The sequence below is a fragment of the Nipponia nippon genome, unplaced genomic scaffold (genome assembly GCF_047370975.1).
Source record: "Nipponia nippon isolate SJK-2023a ecotype South Korea unplaced genomic scaffold, ASM4737097v1 scaffold_4, whole genome shotgun sequence".
NCBI lineage: Eukaryota > Metazoa > Chordata > Aves > Pelecaniformes > Threskiornithidae > Nipponia > Nipponia nippon.
This window is the reverse complement of record NW_028262358.1, coordinates 88,414,667-88,427,249: the sequence shown is the minus strand read 5'-3', so window position 1 is coordinate 88,427,249 and position 12,583 is coordinate 88,414,667. Positions and strand designations below refer to the sequence as shown.

General features: G+C 35.9%; 1 protein-coding gene across 10 annotated transcripts in view; it reads left to right on the top strand.

Annotated features, from left to right (window-relative positions):
- The window catches only part of DOP1A (DOP1 leucine zipper like protein A), a 67,703-nt gene that overhangs the window by 18,924 nt on the left and 36,196 nt on the right, over nucleotides 1–12,583 (top strand). For 6 of the 10 annotated variants that reach the window (XR_015708848.1, XM_087777019.1, XM_087777014.1 and 3 more), the window contains 7 exons: nucleotides 984–1,083; nucleotides 3,742–3,851; nucleotides 6,042–6,150; nucleotides 7,842–7,962; nucleotides 8,667–8,786; nucleotides 11,612–11,726; nucleotides 12,171–12,200. Coding sequence is in view for 9 of the 10 variants with exons in the window: in XM_087777019.1 (XP_087633145.1) it covers nucleotides 984–1,083; nucleotides 3,742–3,851; nucleotides 6,042–6,150; nucleotides 7,842–7,962; nucleotides 8,667–8,786; nucleotides 11,612–11,726; nucleotides 12,171–12,200 (705 nt within the window). In the remaining variant the exon portion in view is untranslated. The remainder of the gene's footprint in view (nucleotides 1–983; nucleotides 1,084–3,741; nucleotides 3,852–6,041; nucleotides 6,151–7,841; nucleotides 7,963–8,666; nucleotides 8,787–11,611; nucleotides 11,727–12,170; nucleotides 12,201–12,583) is intronic. The other 4 variants (XM_087777020.1, XM_087777017.1, XM_087777021.1 and 1 more) reach the window with 2 other exon arrangements.

The window sequence follows — 12,583 nt, the reverse complement described above, 5'->3', positions numbered from 1 at the left end:
CTCTGCCCTTCTGCTTTTTGACTTGATGTGTTAACTTTGAAGTTAAAGTTAACTTCTGTATATGCAAACCCAATATAAATTATGATGTTTAGTCTATGCAGAAGCTTTTAATTTGCTCGAATTTGATCAGAAAACAAATTATCTGTTCATGTGCAAGTTTCCAATTCTCAGTATTCAATTCTCAGTGTTCAAAACCAGCAAAAGTTAATCCTCTTAGCATAACTGATTCAGAACACTAGAGAATTGAAAATGATTATTGGTTTTGGGTGAGTAGTTAGCCTTAGCAGTAGTGGGAGATAGCCCTTATAACTTCCAGGTAATTTTTTTTGGACTGCATTTATTGTTAGTCACTTTCTGTTTTTAAATGATCCATGATTTATCTTGCTTCTGGAGGGAAACTTATACAATGTTGATTCTCACCTTGTTAGAAATTATGGAAAACCTGCACTTTCCTGGAAAAAGAACTGTATTCTTGCTTGTGGAAGTGGTTTGTTCACATTTATAAGTTACTGTAGGAATATTTAGAGTGTCTCTGTTTAGGTGCTAGAATGGTGAAATTATCGATACAGCATTTTTTTTAATATTAAGACTTACACAAACATTTAAAGAAGTAAGAGAGTGAAAGGTATTTAAAATTCTTCAGTGATTTTTTTTATTCCTTTTTCTTTTTTAAACAGGATTTTAGTTGAATTGGCTTCCAAGGCTTTTGCCTAATAAACAAAATGAAATGTCTTATAACAAAAGTGAGCTGTTAATGGAGTCAAGTATTTTTGCGGTTCATAAAGGGTACATACTATTATAAAGTGTCTGTTCCAAATAATAATCATATTTTGGTTTCCTAAGAGCAAGATTATGTTTTCTTGTACTAATTCTGAATTCAGAAATGTCAGAAGATGAAATTAACTATGTTTTAGTGCACATTAAGCTGCTAGCATAGAAGAAGTGTTATTTTTCATAGTTAATCGTGTTTCTAACTTCTTCAGGCAACACGTCCAGACATGATCAGAATTTTATCAGCAGCCCTTCATGTAGTACTGCGCAGGGATATGTCACTCAACCGAAGGCTTTATGCATGGCTTCTAGGTAGGTTTGTATTTATTTCGTTGTTGACTGAAAGTGGAGGAAGGATCATATGTTCATTAGCAGTATTTTGCAATATTGTGGAGAAAGATTTTTTTTTTTTTTTTTTGGAAAAATGAAGTGCTTAATTTGTATCATAAGGAAGAAAGGCACTATCTCTCTCCATGGACATAAAAGATGAAGAATGTCATGCTGGAATTATCTCCTGTTACATAAATTATTGGCACATTTTCCTATAGCAGCAATTATGGGCCCCATTCAGGGGTAGAGCCTGATGCACTAGGCACGCATAAATGGACACTGAGAGGCAACTTTTGTCTCCCTAAAAACACAAAATGGAAAAAACAGAGAACAGGCATTATAGAGTGTAAATGGCAGATGGAACACAACAGCATAGAAGGGATGAAAATAAAACAATATTGAAAAATGTTGGTATTATATTGATGGAGGCTTGAGTATACAAACTTCAAGCTTCATTAGATATTTGCATGGTTGAATTAACGAATCACCAATCACTTATGTTCTCCATGCAACTAGAACATTATTTCAACACCTTTTTGGGGTAAAAATCGATCAGTGATGGGATGCACATTTTACTTCTACCAAATGGCAGAATATCAATACAATACCCATTTAATTTTTTTATATAAAACCAGCGTGTAATCAGAAGAAGGTAGCAGAAAATAACAGCTATTCAGAAAACTCTTAACTATTGAGGGAATATTTAGAAAACTAGGAGTTAGAAAATTTTAAAAAACATTTACTCTTATTCAGCCTTGTCATTTTAAGGAAATGAAGCCTGTGGTCACATGAAACTTGCCTATTACTCTTTAAAACCACTTTCAGCCCACTTTGAGAGAAGTCAGGATCTCTGACATGGGAGTTCTTAAGAGTGTCACGGAAACCGGAGACTGAATGGAGAGACATAACATGGTTTCTCTACTTGAGGGGAAGACTGTTTTATGGTCTGATGCTACCTTTTTTGTTTGGCTTCCCAGCTCACCAACAAACACGTGTGCTTCTCAGGCTACCCAAAACCCTCCTCAGCAACTCTTGCATCTTTCCCAGCTGATATTTAAAGCATCAGAGGCAGGTAGCCTGTGGGTGATTGGGGAGCAAGGAAATAAGTAGTCAAGGTACACGAGAGAGAACTGATGTTACCAAGGGAGGGATGAAGTCAGCAACAGTGTTTGGCATGAAGGGATTGGTTTTATTGCTGTTACATCCCTGTAATTTAATTGCTGTTAAATCCCTGTTACAGGGATTTGGAGGATAAATATGAAAAAATCCTGGCTTCTTTAGTTAGTCATTTCTCAAGACACTGACTTGTCAAATTACTCATCTTTTAAAGAAAGACAATGAAATGCACTGTCATGCTCCATACCTACATTTTCCAATTTAGGGAAAAAATAATTTCCAGATTAAACACTGCACTAATGTATCTAAACTTGTATGTCTTTTTGCTGTCACTGAAAAAGACATTTTACGTGTTTAAAATATCATGCTGCTTTTTTAGTTGTGGAACCTTCTACAGCTATTCATGAGCATAGTCTCCACTGAAAGATAATATAACTTCAAAAGATAGTTTTACAGTGACTATTCCTAGTCCTGTTTTGTGAACAGCTAGTGCCTCCATTTGCTATATATTTGGACAGACTTTCTGGCAATATAGCTTGTTTGCTTGCTTTTCTTTTGACAGTGTGCTGCTTTTATATTACCATGATATTCTACTCCCAGTATAAAACATTGGGGGGGGGGAGGGGGGGTGACAGTTATGCTGGAAGACTCTGTGAAGTTTAATGTTCTGTATGACATTATTTAATTTGGGTGTTAGTTCTTCCTTCCTATTGTTTTATTGCTGGGAGTGGTCTATTAACATTCTCTAGGCATAAAAATCACGTTACATATCTTTAAACCCAGGTTAGCTTAACCATTGTTAATAGTGGTTGTTTTAAGTTGCTGCTAAAGGGCATGTGTCTTCTCAGGCTTTCCTTCTAGTTTTGTCACTTCAGGACAAAAACTATGGAAAACACTTCTGTGGAATGGGGTGATATCCTGACTGACTACTTTTTTCTTTTCTTTTTTTTTTTTTCCCTTAAGCCTATTTTTTTTGTAGGATAAAAAATTTACTTGGTAAGAGAAAAGTTACAAACCTACAAAACAAAGGTTTACCTCCTTCATGTAATTTTGAATAACAAAGTTGATTTTGTGTAATATGACTGATATTCTCTCGAAGTGCCTTAGTCATGTCAGCCTGTTTTTGGTGATCATCTCTTTATATTTAAAATACTGAATTTTGTGTTCTCATAATAATATTAATATTGAAATATTTTTGTGGGACGGGTTTTTTTGAAGATACTCTAGTACTATGTGGTTCATGCAGTGTTTGTGAACGTTTGTTTCTTTTGTACAAGAAGTAATTTGGTTAATAATGTTGCGTAAAATTAAAGTTTTTAATTTGTGTGCAAACTGCTTGCATGAAAGTATCACTTAGTTTCCTGTATTAAACTCTATAAAATCATCTTTCTCTTGCCAACATTACTTGGACTTCATCTTGGTAAGTTATCAGTGCTAGTGTGTTGATTTCTAGTTTAAAGAAATTGGCAAAATATTCTATTAAGAGACAAATACTTATTTCCCTTGTCTTCTGTTTGCTTGAAGGTTTTGACAACAATGGTGCCCTTATAGGACCCAGAAGTACAAGGCACAGCAATCCTGAGGAGCATGCCACTTACTATTTCAATACCTTCTCTAAGGAGATGCTAGTCCAGGTAGCTATATGATGTTTTATTGTGGCATATATCTTCATAAATGGATGCTGATCAAAGTTGCTGTATCTTTATCTTTTGACTTGCCATTTCAATGTGACCATGTAATTTCTGTCTTTGTGTGGTATTGTGTCCTACTCTTCTAAAACCCTCTCAGTGGAAAAATGAAGACATGGGGTAATGTGTTTCATTAGAATAACAGTATGATCAGGACAAATATTAGATTTCTCTTTCTCCTCTTCCACAATGAATGTAGCATACATGGAAGATATTTGATTATGAGCCCAGCACACTGGAGCCTGTTCTTTCACAAAACGGAATTAGAGAATTCTCTTCTACTTCTGTAGATACAGAAACTCCTCTGTGTCTTGGGAAGCAGAAAAATTTGATCAGATAGTACTCAGAAGGTCTGAGTAAGAAGGGTCTTCCTCCCCTCTAGGCAAGGGGAATGTCTTTTCTGCTGTCCATTGGCAGTCAGGAGTAGTTGAGCAAATCGGCAGTCAAACTATTTGACCCTTAAAGCCTTGCTAAGGGAGCTGAGATCACCTGGCCGCAAGAACTGTGCTCCTTCTCTCGCAGTAATTAAAAGTATACGGATGCCTTTCAAGATGCTGTGAGTCTGATCTTGAAATCAGGAAGACATTTTATCATTAAGGCAAATTGATAAGGTCAGGATTTTTCTAATGTTCAGTCAGAATTGCGGTGCTATATATGAGAATGAGAGTGGGGATTCCAATATTAGTAGCTGACACAAGAATATTTAGCTCATCACAACTTAAAGCTGATATCCAGCACAGAGCTAGCACTTTCAGTTTTATCTGGAGGTAATGAGATCTGCTGTTCTACTGATGAGGAAGAGACCCCAGAATTCCAGTGCAGCAAGGACCTCGTTGGCACTCTCTCACCCTTCTCTTGTCACCCTTCTGCCTCCCATGGAAGATGATTCAGAAATTATCCAAGTGTAGCGGAGAGGCCTGAATGAGATACAGTTTCACACGTACCTTCTATACAAAATGTGGTGAGCTTTTAGGAACATCTAGGCATTTGTTATTAGTTTATGGACTTTCTTTTAAATCTGTCCGTCTTTCTAGCTTAATCAGTGTCATTAAAGCTTTTCTGTCTGAAATGACTAACAACAGTGAGAGCTGATATAGTCCATTTGATTTTTTTTTTGGTAGCAGGCGCTACTACAGTAGAATGGAGAGTGGCCATTTTTTATAATGGGGATAATTCACTTGTTTTTTGCTTTAAAATTTTTTATGGATATTAAAATCAGTGGCTTGCTCTACATAATACAAATTGCTTATGCCTTCTAAAACCATTTGCTGTCTTTTGAAAGACTTCAAAAGCATTGCTTCTTTCTGCCTTCTTCCCTAGCAGTCTCTTTGTGTGTTGTTTTATCCAGTCCACCCCCATCTTATTCATTGATACAATGTACTGAAAATTCTGACCTTCTAAAGGCGTATTCAAGTACAGAAGATTTTTCTTTCAGGATACTGGATGATAATACTTGGTTTATAGCATATAGCAAGGTCGAACCTGTTTTCCTGCCTCTCTTCTTTCCCATCTCTCTTCTTTCTCTTCTTTGTCCTCCTTTTTTAGAAGCTGTAAAAGAAACAAACTAGTTTCAACTCAGACAGCAAAGCCAACCACAGAGAGAAAACTAAGCAAAATCTGTGGCAGTTTCATTGGGCGTTTTTTAATTCTGCATCTCATTCCCTAAACTGCTTCAGTTTAGAAACTCAGTTTTCCCAATTGTTTTGAAGTTGTCATTGCTATCTAGTCAACTTAGTCAAGAAAGTTTTCTGCCACATAGGTCGGTATATCCTGGATGGACAGATTATTATTTATTAAGCCCTTAATATCTATATGCTTTACCTTCTGAAACAATTTCTTCATCACTTTTCATGTCTTCTCTTTTATTCTTACAAAATTTTGAGTTGATATCTGTTTATAATATTTTATTTTGACTTTAAGTGTATACAAGTTATCAAGTTCTGTTCCACAGAAATATTCTCATAGGCAAAGTTTAGAGAATACTTAAGCATGGAGAGAATGGACTGCAGTGAAATGAAATAGTGGTCTCCGCTACTGAGAATTTTCCCTGTATATGCAGCTTTTATTGCATCTTTCTTTCAAAAACTGTTTTCTGGTTTTGTTTTTGTTTTCCCGATATGCTTTTGCTCTTTGTAGGCAATGGTTGGAATATTACAAGTTAATGGGCATGGAGAAGAAAGCACATTAATGCAAGACTTAAAGCCTTTTCGAATTCTTATCAGTTTGCTGGATAAGCCTGAACTAGGTAATTTTCATATTACTGCATATTACTGCTAGTCTTTAGCTTGTTTTACATGGTTTTGCTTTGAGAATTTTTCTCTGTTGTTGGTCAAATTGAAAAAGCTGTATTCTTAGTACTGGCAGGTTAGCTATATTTCTTAGATCTTACAAGCTAATAGTTTAATGTATTCATTATATTTACTTTTTACCAAATGCAATTTCTTCTACTTTCAATGGAGGAAATTGTAAGTTAAAGTCACAGAACTGACTGCATGATTGAAGAAATGTAGATTGGACCTTTTCCATTCCTTTAATCAAATAGTGACTTTCACTGTTTTAAATCTCAGCTGTTGCTTTTGGGAATAATCTGCTCTTTCTTCTAATATACACATAGAGATGAGAGAGATTAACAAGAAAACGGGGGTTTTTTTAGAAGAATTTATCTAGAGGAAGCAAGTATTTTTTGTTTTGTTTTGTGGGTGGTTTGTTTGGGGTTATGTGTGGTTTTTTTTATTTTTTCTTTCCCCTGTTTAAAGTGTTTAAATGCACTTTTTAGGTGAGTGCAGAGGAGTATGGGACAAAAGTAGATGAGGCAAAAGTCTTTACAACAATTAAGTGTTGGATATCTTGCCTTTTTCTTTGGAATAACAGTTTTGGAGGTGACTTAAAAAAATCAAAATAATTTTTGAAGTCTATCCTAAGATTTGGGGGCGGGATAACAAAAGCATAAAAATACAACAATTAAAGAGTACAACTTGAAGTGGTTAAGACAGACCACAAAGAACAAAATAGCTGACAAGAATTTGTCATCTTCCTGGTAACTTGTGATTTTGGGGGGTCAGTTTAAATTTTCAGAGGCAATGTGTATGTTCAGATTTCATGAAGTAAGCAGAGCTATGAGGATTCTTTCAGTAAACTGAGATGGAAGATGCTAATAGGATTTCTACTTAGTAAGCGCGTTCTCACTGAAGGCAGCTCAATGAGGCTAGGAGAAAGCAAGAAAAAAGCAAAGGATATTTCAAGCAGGATCACTTTGTGAACTCCTTTCAAAATAAGGTTGTGGGTTGTTTGGCTGGTTTTTTTTTTGTTTGTTTGTTTTTTTCTTCAAACTTGAGATTTAGCTCAAATCTGAAGGAGGCACTATTTCAAAAAATATCCTGCAGATGATATCTGGAATTAAAGAAAACCTGCCTCAAATTAAAAGGAAAGAAGATGCTCAAAATATTTTACCTTGTATTATGGAAGATGCTCAAATTAAAATATATTTTCCATATGATAACAGCATGAGCTAGCTTATGGGTGGATATTTGAAACAGTTTGGTTGAAAGCTACCTTTGATCAGGAATCCGTGTAGTCACATTTACATGTTGCTGAGCTAATAATCCCTCAAAGAGGATGTGTTGGCGTGAACATGGGCTATACTGATGTGACTGCATAGCTTTTGAACTAGGTGTGTTTCTATCCAGCTGTCATTGTACACACATTGTATGGGAAAAGAACTCCGCTTGTACTTTGTATACTCCCAGGCATTACAATTGCCTGTGTATTTCTGGAATGCAAAAAAACTTCTGAAATTGAGGTAGTTTATGAAATTAAACAGAAGAAACTTTATGGTTTCAGTAACCAAAGCTAGCTAATGATTTGGATAGTTTTCAGATGTGGACTGTTAGTGGTGCTGTAATGCATAAGACTGTGATTGGTGGTATTTCTCTATAGGCCCTGCCATCCTAGAGGATGTATTGATTGAAGTGTTTCGAACATTGTATACACAGTGCAAAGCAGAACTGGAGCTTCAGGCAGAACCTTCTTTCAACAAAGATCACACACAGCTCAGCAGGTGAATAATAAGTATAATGTATTTTGTATTAAATAATATATCTTTTTATTGCTGAAACTATGACACTGAAGCCTGTGGGACTGTGACCTGATTTCTTCATGATACAGGATCCATTGAAATTAATTGCAACTTCTGTATCAATGCAAAGGTCTGAAGGGCTATAGCATTTTTTAAATACTTAGCATATGCTTTATTCTTTATCCATGACAAAAAATGGTTGCTTGGTGCAGCTGGAAGTCAGTATGTCAGTGGTATAGATTAGTTGTGGCATTCTTTACATCTGTGTTCTAAAAAAAAAAAAAAAGTGGAGTGATGAGCTTTCTTGCAGAGTAAAAATGAAGAGTGCTACAAGACAGCTAGAGAGGGGGATAAAGAGAGTTTCAAGATTTGAGTTTGGTATCTTAAAAGGTGGAGAGAAGAAGCGAGTTCAAAGCTGGGGAAGGGGAAACAACTGTAGGGGAATGATCACGGGAAAACAGATCTATTAAAAATGTGGTTAGTAGGCAAATACTAAAGAAAGGATAAAGAAGAAATCTAGCAACTGTGAAAAGACATTGATATGAGGAGCCTGCCAATATACTGAGCCCTAGCGCAACAACCACTGTAGGGATCAGGGGAGGATAATTTGTCAGTGGGTAAACTGTAGTTACATAACTGGGAAATGAAGTGTAAAAATGTAAAATGTTCTTTTTATTTTCTTTCAGCAAACTGAGAGAAAACAAGAAAACAGCAGAATTGATTAAAACTGCCAATCTTCTCTTTAATTCCTTTGAGCCTTATTATATGTGGGATTACATTGCTCGTTGGTTTGAAGAATGTTGTAGGTAGGTTATAATACTTAATCTCTGTATGTGTAAAGTTGAAGATGACTTTTATTTTATAAGCTTTTTTTCTTCAAAGAACTTAGTCTAATGTGATCATTTAGTCTGTAAGTCTTTTTCTTCCCCATCCCTTTAACGTTGATCTTTTGGCCAGTTTCAATCAGATGTGATTGGTGGTGTCAGCAATGTGAGTTCTTACAAACTCAGTGTCTGGGTAAAATCAAGAGACAGAATTAGCTCCTCTGCTGAAGGGAAGACTCCAGAGTGATCTCAAAGATAGTTTGTTCTGTTCTCTCTGTCCAGTACAGGATTACTCATTGGGTGTCTAGCAAACCCGTCAGCTTTACCCAGAGTGACTTGTGGAATGTGTTATCTTTTGCCCCGCTCTTTTAGGGAAGAAAAAGTGTGAGAGCCCTGTACGTGGCAAAGAGGGCTGCAGGAAGGAACATAGTAAATAAGGGAGACCTGCCAAATATTAATGGGAGGGAGGGGGACCAAGGGACCACAGGAGAGCAGGGGTTGTTGCTGTGGCAAGGGATAGATGATGTAGGGATTTCACATGAAATTTGTAGAAATTTTTTTTTCATTGCTTGTGGAATAGCATAATAATGTATTAAGATATTTGAACACTGATTTGTCTATGAGCAAACAGTGTGCTGTCATAAGTAAAGAAAACTGTGTCTTGGGCTACATTAGGGGGAGCGTGGTCAGCAGGTGAAAGGAAGTTGTTTTTCCTTTCACTTAGTGTTTCTAAGGTCACATATGGAATATCGCATCCAGCTTTGGGCACACTGGTAACGGAGGAGTGTTGAGAAACTGCAGAGGCTCTAGTAGAGGACTGCTGAGACGATCAGAGTCGTACTGCATGGGAGGCTGAGGTAGATGAGTTTGGTTTAGTCTGGCAAAGAGGGGGCTTCCCAAAGGGCGTTTACAAAGTTGATACATCCATACTTCTGGTAATGGCTGATGGTAAAACAAGGGACAGCAACAACAAGTGTTGGCTCGGGACTTCAGGTTGGACTTTAGGAAAAGCTTTGCTAGGAGCATAGTGCAGCAGTGGAACAGGTTACCCAGGAAGGCTGTGGAGCTTCCTTGGGAGATTTCCAGGTCTCTGCTAGGCAAAACTGTGGATAAATTTATCTAGCGTTTTTAGCAGTCCTGCTCAGCGTGAGAGGTTGGACTAGATGAAATCCCTTCCAACATGTCTGTGACTTAATTTTGTGTATTGGACTGAATTGCTAAAGTAAAGAAAGCAGTCTACAACCAACTAACAAGCAGGTGAGAATTTCTCTATGTATAAATAGATGTTACTGTAAACACGGATACCAGATTATCTTATTAATAAATAAATGGAATCTGGAGAATGGTGTGTGGTTTTTCTTTTCCTACATGACCTGCCGTGTTATGTAAGTTATTGTATTACTGTTTAAAAAGATATGCCATTAAGTGAAAACATAACCAGTTGATTTTATACTGTGAATTTGTAAGTTATCTTTATATCATCTAGTCTGATTGCTAAATCACAGTTACTATTTTTAAAGTGATTTGGATATCCCTCTGAATTTGTCTTAGGCTTTTTCTTATGATTTTCCCCCACTAAAAATTAAAAATAGGATTCCTTGTATCTAGGGTTTTCTCTTGTCTAAGTATTGCTCACTGCTATTGAGCCTTCTCTCAAAGCTATTTTTGATAAGGGGCTCAGTGAGTTGAAGTCAAGTCATCCTTTATGAGGTATTACAGTTGAACAGATCTGTGAGTAATTTATGAAATGGTAGATCTTTCTGGGTAGGAGCACAGAATGTGAAAAAGAATTTGTGTTATGGCTTGCACAAAGGGACCATTTCACTGAACTGTAAAACAGGCTGCTAGTTTTATGAAGAGAATTATCTGTTATTAAAGAGATACAGTAACCCAGTGGAGGTGTGGGTTAAGTAGTGTGCTACTTTTCAAACATAGGTTACTGACAGAATGCAATTTAAACATGGTTTTTAAAATCTCTTAAGAATCTTTTGATAAATACTTACTGTCAGTGTTTCAGACTTGGTTTCTGTAATGCTTCTATTATTCCAAATAAATCCTTTTTTCAGTCCTGGCATACATGTTCATGAATCCTTCCAAAACAGAGCGAAAGGATTAGCATAACTAACTGTTGCTGAAAACGTGACACTGCCCTTACCACCACCCACAACAGAATAAATGAACTGGAGAAACAAAATATTATTCCTTTGTTCATATCCTTTGCTTCTAATATTGTCAGATTGCAACATGATTTCACAGGGGATTTGTGTTCCTTCTTACTTCACTCAGCAATAAAACTCATGAGATTATGAATTCTTGTAAATAGTGAAACAATGCGGTCTGAAGTTGAAGTGGACATTTAGAAGAGCTTGTTTTGTTTTCCTCTTGCATGCTTTAAAGCTTCATGGGACTTTTATTTCACTTTTGATTGGCTTTATCTCAAGTGCTTAATGCCTTGGGTTTAGATTTCTTCAAAATTACTGTGCTTCCAGTAACACTATCCCTTAATTCTATTATTGGTGCTCATACTAATAAATATTGCTGTATATGTTGGAGTCACAAATGCAATTTTCTGTAGCCTGAATTTCCTTATTTTATGAATGAAGACTGATTTACAGTGAAAGGCTGGTTGCTGCTTTTTCTGAAAGCATGCAATGGGGCCGGATGAGCTACTTAACAGTAAAATGAGAGGTTGCTTATTTGTTTATAGGGATTATCCCTGATGTGTACAGCTTTGCATTAAGTTACAGAAACATGGTCAATGTAAGGGGGAGGGAAAAATGTCGTGAAACCCTGTTTGAATTTTGCAGGAGGACATTACATGCCAGACTTCAAACTGGGCCTGGAGGTGGTAGTGAGCCATCTGAGTTACCCCTGACAAATTTCTGCTTGTTAGTGGATTTTTTGTTGGATATAGTTTCTTTGGTAAGAATTGCTTTATTCATTGCTACTACTGAGATTCTGTATATTTATAGTCTACAGAAATACTGTAGCTGCTTTATTAATTGTTTTTCCTGAAAATGTATTGCCATAAATTGGTGGACACCTTTAGAAGGAGTTTTGGTTTTATTTTATGATTCTTGATAGACTGGTTGGATATAACCAAAGTGGGTTTTATGATGCTTATACCTGAAAATTTTTGTCTGTCTTTGATTTCTTTTCTCTAAAACTACACTGTATTTGTTACAAGTGTAGTCTTTTGTAGTTTGATATGCTAGTTTAGATGTGCGGCTTTCTTTTAAGGCTCTTTTAAATGTCATGATAAGATGTATCTTCTTTTTCTGTTGGTATTGCTTAATGTAGCAAAGACTATTGGAACTGTTTTTCTATGCCTGTCTTTCCTCAATTCTTTGCTTTCTCATTTCAAAGCCTACTAGAAGTATGAGAGTGCTGTGTCAGGTATGGCAATCAGCCTGTTTTCCCTTTAGTTCTTAAACTTGTTTATCATTCATTCTTAAACTTTTATATTAAGGTTATTAAAATAATAGTAGTAGCATTCTTTAGCCTTATTGTTATGTTTTGTAATGTGTTTGTTGTGTAATGAACTAGATGTAAAATTCTGAAAAAGAGCTAAATATATTTTTATTTGTTGGTTACCCAACTGTGAAGTTAATTTTGTAATTTTTTTTTTTAAGTAAAGCATGTATTTCTTATTCTTGGATATTAAGATATTAATTTTCTTTTTTCCATGTTCCATATGTTTAGAACACAGTTAAGCAAGTGATAGGTACCACTGTTATAGAAAATAAGTTTCAGGGTGGAATTTGGTGTTACAATTAATG